Raw genomic sequence first — 18,579 nt, forward strand, 5'->3', positions numbered from 1 at the left:
CATCTACCTATTGCATTCCCAGCTACCTTACCCCCAGCCCCACCCCCTCCCATTAATCTCTCAGCCCCCATGAGCCACTTCCCCAATCCTGATGAAGAGCTCATGCTTGAAACATTGACTCTGCTGCTCCTCAAACACTGCCTGAGCGGCTATGCTTTTCCAGCACTGCATTTTTTGACTCTAATCTCCAACATCTGCAGTCCTCATTTTCTCCTAATACAAAATCACTGACAGTGATTTCTGGATTACTGTATTTATCTACACACACAGACTCCATCAGTTGCTTTGGTTTCCGAACAGATGTGACTGTACATGGATAGTTTTGCCTTTGATACTAACGTAAAAAGAGCCAATAGGCTTTGCTAAGCTCTCATAATAAACGTGATATTTAATTTCTGTTTGCTTACCTGAGTGCATGTGCTCTCAAATGAAATGGTACAGTCGATTCGGAGACAAAATCAAAGCAGACATCAACAGCTCATTATTGATTCTTGTAAAGTTTCAAATGCTGCAGAAAAAGAAAGAGGAGAAACTGAATCAATATTGACATCTTGAGGTCAACATGATTTACTTCCGGTGAAAATGTTACTAACAACTAAAAGTTACATTTACATTGCATTTTCAACATACGATAGAAGTTCCAAGAGTCAGAAATGAACAACTAAAAGCTAAGCAAGATAGCCAAAAATATGATTGAAGAGGTAGCTTTAAAGAAAAACCTTGTGTGGAGAAGTTCAGAGAGCTAACATCGGAGTGTGGGTTCAAGACAGATGAAAACACTGATGTCAATAACTTGGGAAGGGAGAGATTGAGCCAAAGTCCAGAGCCAGAACAGTTGTGGGGGGTGTTAATTTAGCCAAGAGACAGCTGCAGAGATAGCAATTAAAAGGCATGGACATTGGAGGCATTGGGAACTGAAAACCTCCTAAAGCAATGACAAAGATAACGGGTGTGTAGGATTTAATGCAGGATCAGATTGGACACCAAGCTTTTTGGATCATCTGAAGTTTCCACAAGCATATGTGAAGAGGTAAAGGGGTGAGAGGCTGGCCAGGAGAGCGCTGGAACAAGAAAGTCAGAGGTGACAAAGACAGGTAAGAGCATTTCACTAGTAGATGGCCAAAGGCAAGAATGATGAGTGCAATATTGCATAGGTAGTCATGCTCTTGAATAAATACAGATCTTATCAATGCAACTGACTAGTAATCCTAAAATAATACCAGAAAATGTTAGAAATACAGAGAAAGCTTGAATGCATCTAAAAAGAGAAAAACAGATTAGCATTTTGAGTGTCAAAATGTCTCTATTTTACTAGGGAAATCAGGAATTACATCATTGGATTTTCTGTCAAAGTGCAAACACTGTAAATAGAATTGACAGCAACAAATTTTCTTGCGGCAAACTAATTACTCATTATGCTGATCTCTACTGTAAACATAGAGAATTTCATTGTAGAGCACAGAGTAAGAGCAGAAGTAGTAAATCAATACAAATTTTAAAAGACCCGTATCAAAAAGCAAAATATTTGCTTCTAATGGTTTTTTTAAAAGCTGCTGTGCATAAATTTCCTGGTGTAATTCCCATGCTAACTTTGAAAGAAACAAGGGAACTCAGGTGGAAGAAAAGCCAACTGTCACACTATTGAGTCTCACCAATACGGATACAACATGCTAACATGAAGTGATACATGATTACCATATGTTCCACTTGCAAAACAAAAACAAGTCATAATGAAGAGTAAAATATATAGACACACGTTGATCTGCTGAGCCTGTGCTCCTCTCTGTCTGTTTGTTTAATTGTTTATGTTCCCTACAGATCCAACAGAAGAACAGTGTGTTTCTCGTAGACATTGAGAAATCTATTTCCAGGCCAAAAAATACATAGTTCCTGCCAGTTTAAGGCCTGCCAGCAGTGATTCACTATGGAGTTCAATAACCCATGAATGTAACTTTAACTAAGTTCAAAGCTCTCTCAAAATCCATTTGTCTATACTTAACACAACTGCACATGCCAGTCTGCACGTACAGTAGTGTGCTACCCTACTTTGAAACAGCAGAGTTTAAAAATAAAACTGCAAGTATGAAAGCTGACAATCAAACAAAAACGTTCAAATTTTAAATAATACTAATTTATTTTGCTGACAAACTGTATGAAAATCTACCTACATGATTGAAACTGTAAAAGCAATTGTATTTCATATCTAAAAGTACTTAAAAGAAAACTAACCAGAATTTGCAGATTAACCAACGTAAGAGACCTCAGCAGACCCAATCTCTTCAGCAACATTCCTATGTACTTTTCAGCAGGTGTCATAAGGCAAAAATCAGAATTGAGAGCCCTGGCTGAATTTACCCTTCCCAAGTCTAAGTCGATGGTAGAACACCTGTTTCCATTTTTCCTGAAATCAGAAATGCTACTAAGAGTTTAAGCCTAGGATCCTTCAGTCTTATACACTCATTTCTATAGTACATAGTCACATAAGTTCTTGTTTGGGAATTCCAAGTCTGATTTATTACTAACATGGTGGGCACTTCAATATCTCCCCAAGTCTTGAAGTGAAATATTTAAGTCACAGGGAGCTACAATTTTAATAGCTTGTCGCAGAGATTGTTTACATTACCAATTCTGACTCATTGACAGTATAAATATTATCTGCATAATAATGAATTTCAGCTATGTTGATTTACTACTAAAAACTCTACTAACAGTTCCACTTCAGCTCCTTCCCAATTTCAGATTTGAAAATGTATATTCATACAAATTTTACACTGTCAATGAGTCAAGAACTAAGAATTTAAACTAGTCCCCAGCCAATTTAAGAAAATACATATATGTTTTTGTAGCTTTCACTATGGTCGCTTGGGGGATTGAGTAGAGTAGCGAAATGTAAATCCAAGTTCTCAACAGAATAATTTAAGCACTCACTTCTGAACAGAATCCATGTTGGAAACTAGAAAACAGTTTCAAGCAAATTTGAAAATAACAAAAAACTACAGTTTACCATGAGACAAATTAGGCATTTTTGATACTATTGCAGTGTAGAAAATGTAAAATAAAGTTAATTGTACATAATTGTCATGTGATACAAGTGATGCACATTAGCTTAGATTTCTCCCAATGCTACCACCACCAAACCTAGAGTCATTTTCACATAGATGCTGCACAGTTAAAATTGTTCACTCTGACTATAGAAAAAAAACCTATAATGGGTACTGCCAAGTGATTATTTTTTACAGCTTAAGTGGATACATTACAGAAAGTACAGCTACTAACCACTTCAATGAAAATATTTTACCATCTAACTAATGTGCAGTTGTTCCATAATTCTGTAATGTATTTCAAATTACATTATGAAAATTTAGTAATCTAATTTGTTCTCTGTAAACTCTGAATCCAATAACATTACCTTAGACAAAATTAGAAAACAGGAGAGGCAGATTTTCCTGGTCCTATACCTTGATCTTCAGGATCAATTTTAGGAAAATCAAATATGGAATATATACAGCCAAGCATGGCTATTTTATTTCTTTTCCTCTGCTCATTCTTAATTTAAATGGATGAAAAGCCAATTTTATTCCCTCAAGGCCACATACTCTTCTCCACCTAATGTTCCTGCATTTATTGCATGCAGATGGTAAATTAGCTCCTCCTAGATGTAAAAAAAGTCCATGATTTGCGTCCACTTATTACCCCTTTCCATTTATAATCAGAGGTTGGATTACTGGAGATAAACAAATGCTTTAATACAAAGGAATTTCAAAACAGTCTTAAGAGATTGTGCTTTTTCATACCATTTAAACTCTCTTGTCCTGTTTCCTTACAATATTCAAGTGCATTAAGCCTAGGAGAGAGTGAGGACTGCAGATGCTGGAGATCAGAGTCGAAGAGTGGGGTGCTGGAAAAGTGCAGCCGGTCAGGCAGCATCCGAACAGCAGGAGAGTCGATGGTTTCGGGGATAAGCCCTTCATCAGGAATGAGGCTTGTGGGCCAAGGGGGCTGAGAGATAAATGGGAGAGGATTGGGGCTGGCGGAGACGGTCACTAGGAATGTGATAGGTAGGTGAAGGTGGAGGTGAAACTGATAGGTGGAAAAGGAGGGTGGAGCAGATAAATGAGAAGGAAGATGGTCAGGTAGGACCATTCAAGAGGGCAGTGCCGAGTTGGGAGGTTGGGACTCGGATAAAGTGGGGGAGGGGAAATGGAGAAATTAGTGAAATCCACATTAATCCCATGTGGTTGAAGTGTCCCAAGATGGAAGATGAGGTGTTCTTCCTCTAGGCGTCGGGTGGTTAGGGTTTGGCGATGAGGAAGCCCAGGACCTGTATGTCCTTGGCGGAGTGGGAAGGGGAGTTAAAGTGTTTAGCTACATGGCAGTGGGATTGATGGGACCGGGTGTCCCAGAGGTGTTCTCTGAAACGATCCACAAGTTGGCATCCTGTCTCCCAGTGTAGAGGAGACCACCAGTGCAACAGATGCAGTAGATGATTTGCGTGGATGTACAGGTGAATTTCTCTCAGATGTGGAAGGATCCTTTGGGACCTTGGACGGAGGTGAGGGGGTAGCACAGGATTTGTTTGAAAATACCATAGTTTACAGAATGTTCTCTATAGTTCCTATTTGAAAACTCTTCCCAAACCGTTCATTCAGCAAAAGACCCGGTTTTTACCATATTTGTCAAAGAGAAACTTAAAGATGTTTGCAATGAACTAGAAGATTAAGATACTATCCAAGCTTATCCACATCTATTTGGCCTACACCAGACAAAAAAAGAATCTGAAGGCATGTGCAATTGCAGCATCGGCTGAGCATGCCAGCAGCTGCTTCCATCACCAATGCTAACTGCATTCCGGCAAAGTCACAAACACGAACTTAATGAAGAGAAACACACTCTAATCAATGAGGTACTCTATCTCCTGTCTATTTCTGGAAAATATCTTCATTCCCTGTCCACTGTCACTTCTGCCCCTGCATCTCCTCATACCACAGAACAACCAAACAAAGTAATACAGGCAAAAACACTTGCAGTTGTTAAAAATAAGGCAAGATGTTGGGATTGAAAAGTTTGGATGTGAGAGATATCAGTTCTTCTTATCCTGAATCTTTCTTTGACTAATAGAATGGGCCAAGCACATTTTGTCAATGACTTTGGACATGTCGCTCTAGATGCTCAGCAGCGAGTTATTTACTTTGAATCAAACGATTAGAACGTTATGACATATATCCAGGGACTTAAACTGAAGACAAAAAAATGTTGGAGTCACAGCATGTCAGGCAGCATCACATGGAAAGAGAGCAAGCTCACATTTCAAGTCTAGATGACTCTTCATCAGAGCTGAAGTGAACTGTGGAAGGGGCAGCATTTATGCAATAGTGGGGGTGGGGTGGGGTGCTATGCTGGGGAAGAAAGGATGTTGACACAGCAAATTAAGTGATTGGAATGTGAGAAAGGCAGAACAATGACTAACCGCCAGACTGGATAGAACAGACAGTCCCACTGGATTGGGGCGAGGCCCACTTGTCTGACCTTGGCATGCTGCAATGCTCCAGCAAATCACATCACAAACTACAGGATCAACTTCTCATCTTCAGACCAGCACTTTACAACTTTCTGGACTTAACATTGTGTTTAGCATCTTCAGATTGTGAATCCACTTCCATTCTTTCCCTTTCTTTTAGTGTTACTTAAAATCGTAGGATCATACAGTATCGAAACAGACCCTTCAATCCAAGCAGCCCATGCCAAACCACTATCCCAAACTAAACTAACTCCATTTGCTGCTCCTGGCCCATATCTCTCCAAACCTTTCCTATTCATGTACTTAGGAGAAAGTGAGGACTGCAGATGCTGGAGATCAGAGTTGAAAAGCGTGGCACTGGAAAAGCACAGCCAGTCAGGCAGCATATGAGGAGCAGGAGAATCAACATTTTTGGCATAAGCCCTTCATCAGGAATGTTGGGGAGAAGGGGGCTGAAAGGTAAATAGGAGGGTGAAGGTGGGGCTGGGGGCAAGGTAGCTGGGAAGGCGATAGGTAGATGGAGGTGAGTGGTGGTGGTGGTAGGTCGGAGGGGAGGGTGGAGCGGATAGGTGGGAAGGAAGATGGACAGGTACGACAGCTCAAGAGGGCGATGCATTGTCTGAGCTGAGAGGTCACCTTTTTTACATAAAACCTTAAGTTATCTTGGGACTGTGACTTGAAAGAAGTTCTGGGATTTACAGATTAATCACTCAAAACCTGCAACCCCATTCTAAGAGATTAAAGACTCAACAACAATCTAGCCTTGTTCAATAATTCGCATCAGTTGGATGAACTTTTAGTATAAATTCTGTGTTCCATGATCCTGCCCCACTAGCTACCTGATGAAGGAGCAGAGCTCCAAAAGCTTCTACTTCCAAATAAACCTATAGGACTCTAACCTGGTGTTGCCAGGTAGATAACATCCATTGGCTCTCCTTGGTCTAACCTGCTCATTGCTTTCTCAAAGAATTCTAGTAGATTTGTCAGGCATGACCTTCCCTTGATGAAACCTTGCTGACTTTGCCCTATTTTACTATACACTTCTAAGTATTTAGAAATCTCATCCTTCACAATAGATTCCAGGATCTTACTCACGACTAAGGTTAGGCTAATCGGTCTGTAATTTTCCATCGTTTGCCTTACTCCCTTTTTAAATAGAGTGTCACATTAGTGATTTTCCAGTCCTCTGGGACCCTCCCAGATTCTAGTGATTCCTGAAAGATCATCACTAACATATTCACTACCTCTTCAGTTTTCTCCCTTAGAACTCTGGGGTATAGTCCATCTGGTCCAGATGATTTATCCACCTTCGGACCATTCAGCTTTTCTCGCACTTTCTCCTTGATGATGACCACCATATTCATCTCTGCCCCCTTACTGTCTTGAATTTTTGGGATATTACTCATGTCTTCCATTGTGAAGACTGACGCAAAGTAATTACTCAGTTCCTCTGCCATTTGCTTGTGCCCCATTACAATCCCTCCAGCATCATTTTCCAGTGGCCTGATGTCCACTTTTGCCTCTCTTTTGCCCTTTATATATTTCTAAACAAACTCTTACAGTCTTCCTTTATATGACTGTCTAGCTTACCCTCACACTTAATCTTCTCCCTCCTTATTTATGTTTTTGTTGCCCTCTGTTGTGGGCAGCACGGTGGCACAGTGGTTAGCACTGCTGCCTCACAGCGCCAGAGACCCGGGTTCAATTCCTGCCTCAGGCGACTGACTGTGTGGAGTTTGCACGTTCTCCCCATGTCTGCGGAGGTTTCCTCCAGGTGCTCCGGTTTCCTCCCACAGTCCAAAGATGTGCAGGTCAGGTGAATTGGCCATGCTAAATTGCCCGTAGTGTTAGGTAAGGGGTAGATGTAGGAGTATGGGTGGGTTGCGCTTCGGCGGGGCGATGTGGACTTGTTGGGCCGAAGGGCCTATTTCCACACTGTAAGTAATTTAATGTTGTCTTTGTAAGCTTCTCAATCGTTTGGTTTCCCACTGCCCTTCGCTACATTGTCTGCTTTCTCTTTTGCTTTCATCCCTGATTTCCCTGGTCAGCCACAGTTGCCTTATCTTCCCTGTACCATGTTTCTTTTTCCTCAAGATGAATCTCTACTGTGTCTCCTGAACAATTCCCAGAAACCCCTGCCATTGCTGTTCCACTGTCTGTCCTGCTAGGCTCCTCTCCCAGTCAATTCTATCCAGCTCCTCACTCATGCTTCTGTAGTTGCCTTTATTCAGCTGTAATATCATTACGCCCGATTCTATCTTCTCCCTCTAAAATTGCAGAGTAAATTCAATCATATTATGATCACTGCCCCCTACGGGTTCCTTTACTTTTACCTCCCTTATCAAGTCTGCCTCATTGCATAGCATTAAATCCAGTATTGCCTGTTCCCTTGTGGGCTGCACCACAAGCTGCTCCAAAAAGCCACCTTGTAGACATTCCACAAATTCCTTTTCTTACAATTCATTACAAATCTGATTTTCCTAGTCCATCTGCATGATGAAACCCCCCAAACTTTGCCTTTCCTACGCATTTTTTCGATCACCTGGTGTATCTTGCACCCCAGCTCCTGACTACTGTTTGGAGACCTGTACATAACCCCAACTATGGTATTTTTACCTCTGCAGTTCCTTAATTCTACACCATCTGACCCTACTTTGTTTCTTACTATTGATTTAATTTCATTTCTTACTAAAAAGACAACCCCATCCCCTCTGCCCACCTGCCTATCTTTTCAATAGGATGTATATCCTTGAATATTCAGCTCCCAATCCTGATCCTCCTGCAGCCACATCTCCAGGATGCCCACCACATCATACCTGCCAATTTCGATCTGCACCACATGTTCATCTACCTTATTCCTTATACTGCATGCATTCAAATATAACACCTTCAGTCCTGTATTAACCATCCCTCATCTCATTGTCATTCGTTTGTCCATTCATTTCTCTCTCAGCAGACACCAAAGGACCAGCTGGGTATTTCCAGCATTTTGTTTTTCTTACTGATATTACACCCTACTACTGCACTGATCACACACTAAAATTCCAGATTTCAAGAGGTTTATCCCTGCACAGACCAAAATTAACTACCTCTATCAACATTTATAATTACTCATTTCCTTAACATTTCACTCTCTCCCAGAAATAAGCAGAACTCCAACCCACTGTCACATAATTTGGCCAGAATATTTATCTTAAAGACAGAATGGAACTCTTTCATTTAAAGAAAAAGTTAAATCTAACCCATCCTTAGCAGATCACCTATAGTGGCAGATAAATCTATAATATCTCTCCAGCAGGGCATGGGAGAAAGTTATTTAACAAATTCAAATCCCAAAGCCATGTAACAGACTCCCTATTTACTCAATTTCAGGTGATTAGTCTGTAGAAGGAACCATTCTTTGGTAATGTGAGCAGTGCTCGTCTCTCTTCACACCGCATAAGGGGTTTGTTTGGCTTGTCTGCAAAATGGGATGAGGTTATGCATAGGATGTAACATAATGCTACCAACAGTGCCTCCTCACATTTCCACTGCATAAAGAATGCAGAGAATGAGTTACGAAGCATGACCAACTAAAACCATACACTTTTACTGAGCAACTTTGATGAAATGGCACTTAGATACAGAAGTGGAGATGACAACCCTGAACCTATTTTAACAGTTAATTGGATCCGAGAAAGACTTTAAAACTGTGTCTTCATGAACATATTGATTAAGTGGCCTCCCTCATTTCTTAATTATTTGTCATCCTACACAAATGCACAAACCTACATTGCCAACAGATTCAGTGAGTCAGTCTACACAATGTCAGCTTAAATTCTGCATAGATTAATGTGTTATAATAGAGACACTAACATTTGCTTTCAAAAGAAAGGAAAATGTTTAGGCCAATCATATTTGCACAAATCCTAAGGTTATCTTGAAACAGGCTAACTATGATATATGGAATAAAAGGGTTCTTCAAAAAGCAGAAAAAATTATTGTCTTGCCTAATTGTGGCAAGACACGGTGGCTCAGTGGTTAGCACTGCTCCCTCACAGCGCCAGACACCCGGGTACAATTCCAGCCTCGGGCGACTGTCTGTGTGGAGTTTGCACATTCTCCCCGTGTCTGCATGGGCTTCCTCCCACAATCCAAAGATGTGCAGGTTAGGTGAATTGGCCAGGCTAAATTGCCCATAATGTTGGTGGATTAGTCAGGAGTAAATGTAGGAGACTGGGTCTGGGTGGGTTACTCTTCAGAGGGTGGTGTGGACTTGTTGGGCCGAAGGGCCTGTTTCCATAGAGAATCTAATCAAATAGTATTTTCTTTGAAAATTTGTTCAGCATTGCAGCTTTAAAAGCACTACACAGTTCTGACCATAATCGGGTGTTTTAGTTTTATTAAAAAGATTAATTCAATTAAATTGTGGTTAATGATTGGAGACAACACTGGTAAACAAAGATTTATTCCACAAGTGATAGGGACTGTAAAACCTCCAGTTGTTATGAGTCTACCATTATGGCAGTGCCCCAAAACTCAAAAAAATCTAAAGGATATTGGCACTATATCTTTTGATGAAAATATTTCACCAGTTTAAATAGTAATTTATTAAACTATTCCCCTACATAACAACTCTCTGCATTTCAAATAAGCAATTATTTTGCAAAGCACATTGAGATAATGTAAAGAGAAATGTAATGCAAGTGACTCTTACTTTAATTATGCTTAAAATAGCAGGTTCAGTGAGAAACTGGACCTTACAATAAATAAAGGTCTAACAGAGCCCTTTATGAAGAGTCAGCTCTGGATTTGGTAGTTATCCAAGGAGTAAATACTACGAGCTTAATAAAACATTGCATATTTTTTCACGTATTTGATATTTTTTTTCTTTTTCAATGCAACCAAATAAACCTTTTAACAGTCATTTCATTTTTATGGGCTTACTGCAAAGTTTTGCAGCAATTCAACGGTCTGTATCTTTGCCATGCTGTAGTCACTTGCATCCAGAAAAATTTGCACCATCCCATTACCCAAATTTATAAACTGTTACAGCTACATGCATCAGTAGCTGGTGTTAGAAAAGAAAGGCGACTTGCAACTAATTAAAAAATTCAGCCCAACTTTGAAATACAATGTGAATGTAGTTTTTAATTTCAAATTGCACAGTCTGCGTTTTACAACAAGGTGTGAAACTGATTTTGAAAATAAACACTTGAATTTCTAATCTACAAGGCAGTAAGCTAAATGTTTTTCATGACTTGGAATTAAAGTATAAAACACTGTGCAAATCAATCCTTTTCCTGCTTCAGGGGTTGTCATCATAATCAACCAAACAGCTATGAAATGGCCGAGGTCCACAGAAAATGATGTGCAAGGTCCATCAGCGCACATTAAACTCATTTAAAATGTTTGGTAATATAAACTAATTAGGAATCATCTTCAGTGCCAACATTTCCAACTATCCCAATGTGCTTTGTCCAACAGCAAGCAGTGTGAAGCCCTGGATCCAACATATCATGACACGTGAACCCAACATCTCCATCGTTCCCTGATGGAACAGCATGTTTCCAAGTTGCCTCCATCTGCTCTTGCACAACAGTTATTGCAATTTCAAAGTAACTCACTGAGTATAGCAGTCGTGTGTTTCAATATTATTAGAAGCAATATTGAATACAAGAATTATTTGCGAGAAAATATCCATTGCAAGGAAACACAGTTGGGGAAAGTATGGGGGAAGAGATCTATAAAATAAAGCAACGGCAAACTCAAAAGCTCCAAGATTTTAGAATCAAAGAGTCATAGAGATGTATAGCATGGAAACAGACCCTTCGGACCAACCCGTCCATGCTGACCAGATTTGCCAATCCAATCTAGTCCCTCCTGCCAGCACCCGGCCCATATCCTTCCAATCCCTTCCTATTCATATACCCATCCAAACTCCTGTTAAATGTTGCAATTGGAACAGCCTCCACCACTTCCTCTGGCAGCTCATTCCATACACGTACCACCCTCTGCGTGAAAAAGTTGCCCCATAGGTCTCTTTTATATCTTTCCCTTCTCACCCTAAACCTGTAGTTCTGGACTCCCTCACCCTAGGGAAAAGAATTTGCCTATTTACCATATCCATGCCCCTCATAATTTTGTAAACCTCTATAAGGTCACTCCTCAGCCTCCGACGTCCAGGGAAAACAGCCCCAACCTATTCAATCTCTCCCTATAGCTCAAATCCTCCAACCCGGGCAACATCCTTGTAAATCTTTTCTGAACCCTTTCAAGTTTCACAACATCTTTCCGATAAGAAGGAGACCAGAATTGCACGCAATAATCCAACAGTGGCCTAACCACTGCCGCAACATGACCTCCCAACTCCTGCACTCAATACTCTGAACAATAAAGGAAAGCATTCCAAACGCCTTCTTCAATATCCTATCTGCCTGTGACTCCACTTTCAAGGAGCTATGAACTTGCACTCCAAGGTCACTTTGTTCAGCAACACTCCCTAGGACCTTACCGTTAAGTGTATAAGTCCTGCTCTGATTTGCTTTCCCAAAATGCAGCACCTCGCATTTATCTGAATTAAACTCCAAATGCCACTTCTCAGCCCATTGGCCCATCTGGTCAAGATCCTGTTGTAATCTGATGTAACCCTCTTTCTTGTCCGCTACACCTCCAATTTTACTGAAGTCCATATAGATCACATCTACTGCTCTACTCTCATCAATCTTCTTTGTTACTTCTTCAAAAAACTCAATCAAGTTTGTGAGACATGATTTCCCACGCACAAAGCCATGTTGACTATCCCGAATCAGTCCTTGCCTTTCCAAATACATGTACATCCTATCCCTCAGGATTCCCTCCAACAACTTGCCCACCACCGACGTCAGGCTCACTGGTCTATAGTTCCCTGGCTTGTCCTTACCACTCTTCTTAAACAGTGGCATCACGTTTGCCAACCTCCAGTCTTCCAGCACCTCACCTGTGACTATCGATGATACAAATATCTCAGCAAGAGGCCGACAATCACTTCTCTAGCTTCCCACAGAGTTCTAGGGTACACCCGATCAAGTCCTGGGGATTAATTCACTTTTATGCATTTCAAGACATCCAGCACTTCCTCCTCTGTAATATGGACATTTTGCAAGATGTCACCATCTATTTCCCTACAGTCTATATCTTCCATATCCTTTTCCACAGTAAATACTGATTTTTCAACATACAAGAAAAAATAATATCATTTTCTCATATGCAATGTCAAACTATTTTACATTTTTTCTTCATAGATAACCTGTTTACAGTTATTAAATAATTGTTCTGGTGAAGTCATTAAATTCTTGAAATTTATTTTTAATGAATATGTAAGCAGACCACTTAAAATTGTGATCACAAATCAATGACATGATTGCAAACCTCAAGCTTCAAGGAAGAGACCAAAAGAATATTTTCACTGTAACTGGAGATATTTAGAATAAATACCCATTAAAGTACAGCTGATGCCAGGTCAATTATACGGAGCTGTCTCCTTTAAAATGAAGCTGGATGATTAAGAATGAGAGGAAGGATACAACTGACTGTCTGATGTTTGATATCACAATGCAAGTCAATAGTGTGCAAGTGCTTAATTCATTCTTCTGACTTCCCTTTGTTATTCCAGTACAAGTATTTAATCACACCAAATACATTAGTCCGGTAAAGATGAACATGTTAAATGTTTGATTACTACAATGATCAAACCATACAATTTCAAAACACTAGATTTCAGTCTTTTTGAGGCCAAGATAATGGCATTTGTCAAAGAAAATAGAATAATAGTATTGCAATCTTAGATTAATATCTTGGAATTTTCACAAGAATATTTTTGGACATTAGAGAAATTTCAAAGCAACTAACTTTTCAGCAAATTTGTTGGTGCTTGTCAAGAGCTTAATCAAATGGAAGTGAACCTACATTAGTAAATATTTAATAGTAAGTTTGGACACTTTTCTACACTTGAAATTCTTGCATAGAATTACGGGGCAATCCTAAATGTTACAACTGGAGACATCAAAAATTTTGGAAGGAAGAGGAGACTTCAACTTTCATTTTAAGGCTTAAGAACATAAGCAAAGGAGCAGGACCGGGCCACTCAAGATCTAAAGCCTGCACCACTATTCAACAAGATTATGACTAATCTATCCCAGGCCTCAATTCCTCTTTCATACCAGTTCACCGCAGGCCTCAAATCCCCACTATTTCAAAAGTCTATTGACCTCCACTAAATACTTTCAATGATCTTGCCTCCACAATTCTCTGGGGTTGAGAATTCCAGAAATTCATTGCACCCTGGGAGAAGAAATTCCTTCATATCTCAGTTTTAAATGCTCGTTTCCTTATTCTGTCACTAACTTGAGACCCACCGACTAGTGGAAACAGCTTCACAACATCTATCTTATCAGTTGTAACAAGACTTCCCTATTTTTAAACTCTCAACCTCCAACAAGAAAGTCCAAAATTCCATTTGCCTTTCCAATTACTTGGTCCAGCTGCAAGCTAATTTTTTGAGTTTCAAACTCAATATCACCCAGATTCCTCTGGGCTGCAGTATTCGGAATCTCTCTCCATTTAAGTAATCATCTATCTTTTTAATCTCCCTATCAAAGTGCATGACCTCACATTTTCCTCCATTAAATTCCATCTACCAAGTTATTACAATATGCCCTCCCATCTATTTCTCTATTGCCAGCAAATTTGGATATATTTCTCATCCTCCAATTTATTAACATCGATAGCAAATAATTGACACCCAATAACTGACCTTTGTAACACTCTAATAGCTCTGACTTTCAAACCTGAAAAGGACCCAGTAATTCCAATTCTCTACTTTCTGCACATTGCTTGTGTGAAATACAAATGCTGTATATCTGATGGTACTCCTTTGTCAACTCTTCTAGTTACATTCTCAAAGAACTTCAGCAAATTTGTCAACTACGATTTCCCTTTCACAAAACCACGTTGACTGTTTGACTGCATTAAGCTTTTCTAAGCATCCTACTATTTTTTCCTTAATAACTACACCAGCATTTTCCCAATGACATAAGTTAGTCTGAGTGGCCTTTCCTGTTTCCTGTCTCCTCTGTTCTTGAACAGGGGAAATCACATTAGTGGTTATCCAATCCACTGGAACCCTCCCAGAATCTAGAGAGTTCTGGGATACCTTGCACAATGCCTCCATTATTTGTGCAGCCACTTCTGATAAAACCTTTGGATGCAATCAGGTCCTGGCGACTTGTCTGCCTTTGGTCCCACTAGGTTGTCAAATACTTTGTCTCTTGTGATGATGTTGGAAGAATTTTCTTCTCATTAACTCCTTTTGTGTTTGTTACTTTGGGAACATTTACAGCATCAATGAAAATTGATACACAATACTGGTTTAAATAATCTGCTATTTCTTTCTTCGCCATTATTAATTCCCGGTTGTAAACTCCAAGGGTGCCATATATTTTAGCTATCCCTTTTTATGTGCCCAAAGAAGTTCTGTTTCTTTTGACTTTTCTTATTAATGTATGTTCACAATCATTCCACCCTCCTGCCATTAGCTCTTTAGTCATCCACTGCTGTTCCTAAAAGCCCCAATTCTCTGGCCTCCCACTAGCAATTGTATGCTTTGGATTTTGATTGGATACTTTCCTTGACCACCTTAGTTAACCACAGATTATTCATCCTTCTCATTGAATCCTCATTTTCGACTGGACTGGAATATGAAATATCTGCTTAAATATCAAACACCGCTCATCCCCCTTGATCTGTTTGTCCAGACTGCATTAGGGAGAAAGTGAGGTCTGCAGATGCTGGAGATCAAAGTTGAAACTTTATTGCTGGAACAGCACAGCAGGTCAGGCAGCATCCAGGGAACAGGACTGCTTTAGTCAAAACTTTCTTTATAACTCTGTAATTGCCTTTATTTAAGTTGAGGACACTGGTTGGGAATGCTAATTACTCTCCACGTACTTATAGTAATATAGGTAGTTCTGTTATGCTCATTTGTGAATACCTGACCAGTTTTTTTTACACAGCAAATTCCCATTCACTGTTACACGATTCTCATCCCAGCACTAGGTGTCGCAGTGCGCGGAGTACTGGACTCAGCGTTAGCATCACGTGATCAGTTGGCTCGTGCACGTTCTCGTGAAAGCTTTTGTAAATGTTTGTGCTAGTGGACTTGGAGAAGCATCGTGAAAATGTCTCTACAGCAAGAAGCTGGGAATACTCTTCGTTTAAAAACTTTTAAGAGTTGAGATAAGAGTGAAATTTCACTGGAATTGACTAATAGTAAAAGGGCAGTATTCAGCAGTAGTTTGAAACTTGGCTTTGATGTTTGTATTAAGAGCTTTTTTTTAAAACAAAAAATGTTTTAGATGTTAAAGAATATCTGCAGACTCGTGAATCTGTTTCAGTGACTAATCACTACGCTAACCAACTGCAAAAAAAACCCAGTACAGGAGCTTGGACATGGTCGGAGTCAGGAAACTCTATATAGTGGGTGAAGGAGACAAAGATGGGTGGCACACTGTGTTACTTCTGGTGCATGTGTGGAGATGTCCTGAGAGGGCGAGTAGGCTGTGCAGAAGAGATTCAGGATTAGTCAAGAGTCAGACGTTAGGAAGGATGAGAGGGAATGGGGAAAATGTTGCAAGAACTGGTGGGTACAGTAGTAGAGATAGTGTAAGATATCACCGGGAAGGTGGTGGTACTTTCACTGGCAGAGTGGAGAAGGTCATTGATGTTCTTTCTACATTTTTGTGCATTCTGAGATATGGTTGAGACTGCACTGGATGAAGGGCTTTTGCCCTAAACGTCAATTTTGCTGTTCGTCTGAATTGCTGTGCTCTTCCAGCACCACTGATCCAGAATCTGGTTTCCAGCATCTGCAGTCATTGTTTTTACCTGGATGGTAACCCTGGTCCAGGTTGGCATGATTCCAGTAGAATGACATCCTCTACTGGCCTGGGAGAAAAGGACATCCTGTCTCTGCATCACTCCATCACTATTAGCAGCATCTCAATGTCCCTGCCCACAAAGCGAAGAACCAATTTTCCACTGGCACATCCAGGGCCAATGTCAGGAATCCTGAAGGGTAGCTCTGGACTGACAGCTCTTGTTTGGGTGCGCAATATCTTTTTAAAGATGGTGCTGCACCCTGGATATTTGAAGTGGTGAGTTGTTTTGGAAATGGCACATGGTATGTTGCTGGAATGTGTGAGAGGGGCACCAAAGGGTACAGTAGGTAATAAATCAGGTGGGTTTGTAAAATAAGGTGATAGACATCCCCAAGCATCACTGTGTGAAACCCTCTGGAAAAACCTGACAGAACTGACATTTAGTGAAAGAAATTAAAATTCAGCCCTTGGTTTGTCAAGGCAGGTTTCATCTGGGGTCTGACTTGTGTAGTGTTACCATTGGAATGGGATCAGAAGACTGGCTAGAATGTAGTGCACCCAGCAGAATATAGATGCCAATCGAGAGTAATTAGCTGAAGATTCTGCTGTACTGCACTATGTAGTACCATACAACAGGTCAAAATGTACTTAGACTGTACTTAAATGTACTTAGGCAAACTACTGTTTTTGTTCCGATATTTACTGGTATTTTTTGTGGTTCGCTCCAAACCCTGTTTTTCCCATAGGCCCCATTATTTCTATTGCACAGGAACACAACTACGGCATTACAGGAGAACTACCTGTACTACCATATTGTGATTGCTATTGTTACAGGATTCTTAACCATGTGAGTTCTTTTTATTGCTACTTTCATCATATTTTACTAGAAGGCTCTACCACATATTGCTCTAACAATCCCTGATGCACTCAACAAATCTGTCTTGTATGTAACCGTTGCCCATCCAATTTGATTAGTCTTCTAAGTATGGGATTTAGAGTAACAGCAGGAGTGCTCCTGACCCCTGAATTCTTTCTTAAATTAACCAAGAGCAACAAAATCTTTCTCTCCAACAACCTCTTGCTTCAGCCTGACAAAGCAGCTTCCCTACTGTAGGGCTTGTTAAAATGAGGGCCTGTTGATAAAACACAGCCCTTGTCTGCCTGTACAAAGCTATGTTCAGATTAATAAAGGGTTCTGATGAAGGATCGTGGACCTAAAATATCAACTCTGGTTTCTCTTCACAGATGTTGCCTGACTTATTTAGAACTTCTAGTTTTGTATTTTAGTTTCAAATTTTCAGCAACTGCAGTCTTTTGCTTTTGGATTAATATTGGGGATGGCTGTGAAGTTGAGCTGGTAAGTAACCTTCATTTTCAACATTAAACTTGCCAAGTTTTACCAAGCAGGTGATTTAAAAATTAACCCAAATGGATTCACCATGACCACAGAAAAGGTATTTTGACCCATTGTGTTGATGCCAATTCAGTTGATGTTATATATCCCATCTTTCTTATATATTCTTATATCCTACCATTTCACATATCTGCATGCAAATGATCTTATCGTCTCTGCTCAACAGCCTATAGTAACTAATGTGTTGAAAATAATTCTTCTAATTTCCCACTTTATGTAACTAACAATAATCTTCAATCTATGATCAGGTTGGCCTGAGGTTTCATAGTAAGAAAAGGAGGACAGACAATCTAGTCTTATAAACAAAGTCATAAAACCATGAAGAGAGACACAATTACAAACTTCCATTACTTTAAATTGGTGTAGAACTATAGTAGGAGTTGGAATAGTTCATAACAGAAACGTTGCTGCACTAGTGACTGAACAGAATATGAATGTGTTTGTTGTACCATGGAGTCACAATTCCTATGGAATGGTGAAGCCTAATCAGCCCCCATAACCAGGCCTCATTTCCTTAAAGAAAACGGGCTGCTGAAACAAAGCCGCACCAAACTCATCTCCGCATACCTTGACACCGTCCTGTCCCCCTTAGTCCAAGAACTCCCCACCTACGTTCGGGACACCACCCATGCCCTCCACCTGCTCCATGATTTTTGCTTCCCCGGTCCCCAACGCCTTATTTTCACTATGGACAGCCAGTCCCTGTACACCTCCATCCCCCATCACGAAGGACTCAAAGCCCTCCACTTCTT

General features: G+C 40.2%; 1 protein-coding gene across 4 annotated transcripts in view; it reads right to left on the reverse strand.

The window, feature by feature from the left end:
* The window catches only part of raraa (retinoic acid receptor, alpha a), a 580,457-nt gene that overhangs the window by 501,093 nt on the left and 60,785 nt on the right, over positions 1–18,579 (reverse strand). For 3 of the 4 annotated variants that reach the window (XM_043674897.1, XM_043674912.1, XM_043674905.1), the window contains one exon: positions 408–508. In XM_043674897.1, the coding sequence (XP_043530832.1) occupies positions 408–417 (10 nt within the window). In that variant the 5' untranslated portion in view covers positions 418–508. Of the gene's footprint in view, positions 1–407; positions 509–18,579 lie in introns of those variants that run through there. The other variant, XM_043674909.1, reaches the window with a different exon arrangement.

This window comes from Chiloscyllium plagiosum, chromosome 33 (genome assembly GCF_004010195.1).
Source record: "Chiloscyllium plagiosum isolate BGI_BamShark_2017 chromosome 33, ASM401019v2, whole genome shotgun sequence".
NCBI lineage: Eukaryota > Metazoa > Chordata > Chondrichthyes > Orectolobiformes > Hemiscylliidae > Chiloscyllium > Chiloscyllium plagiosum.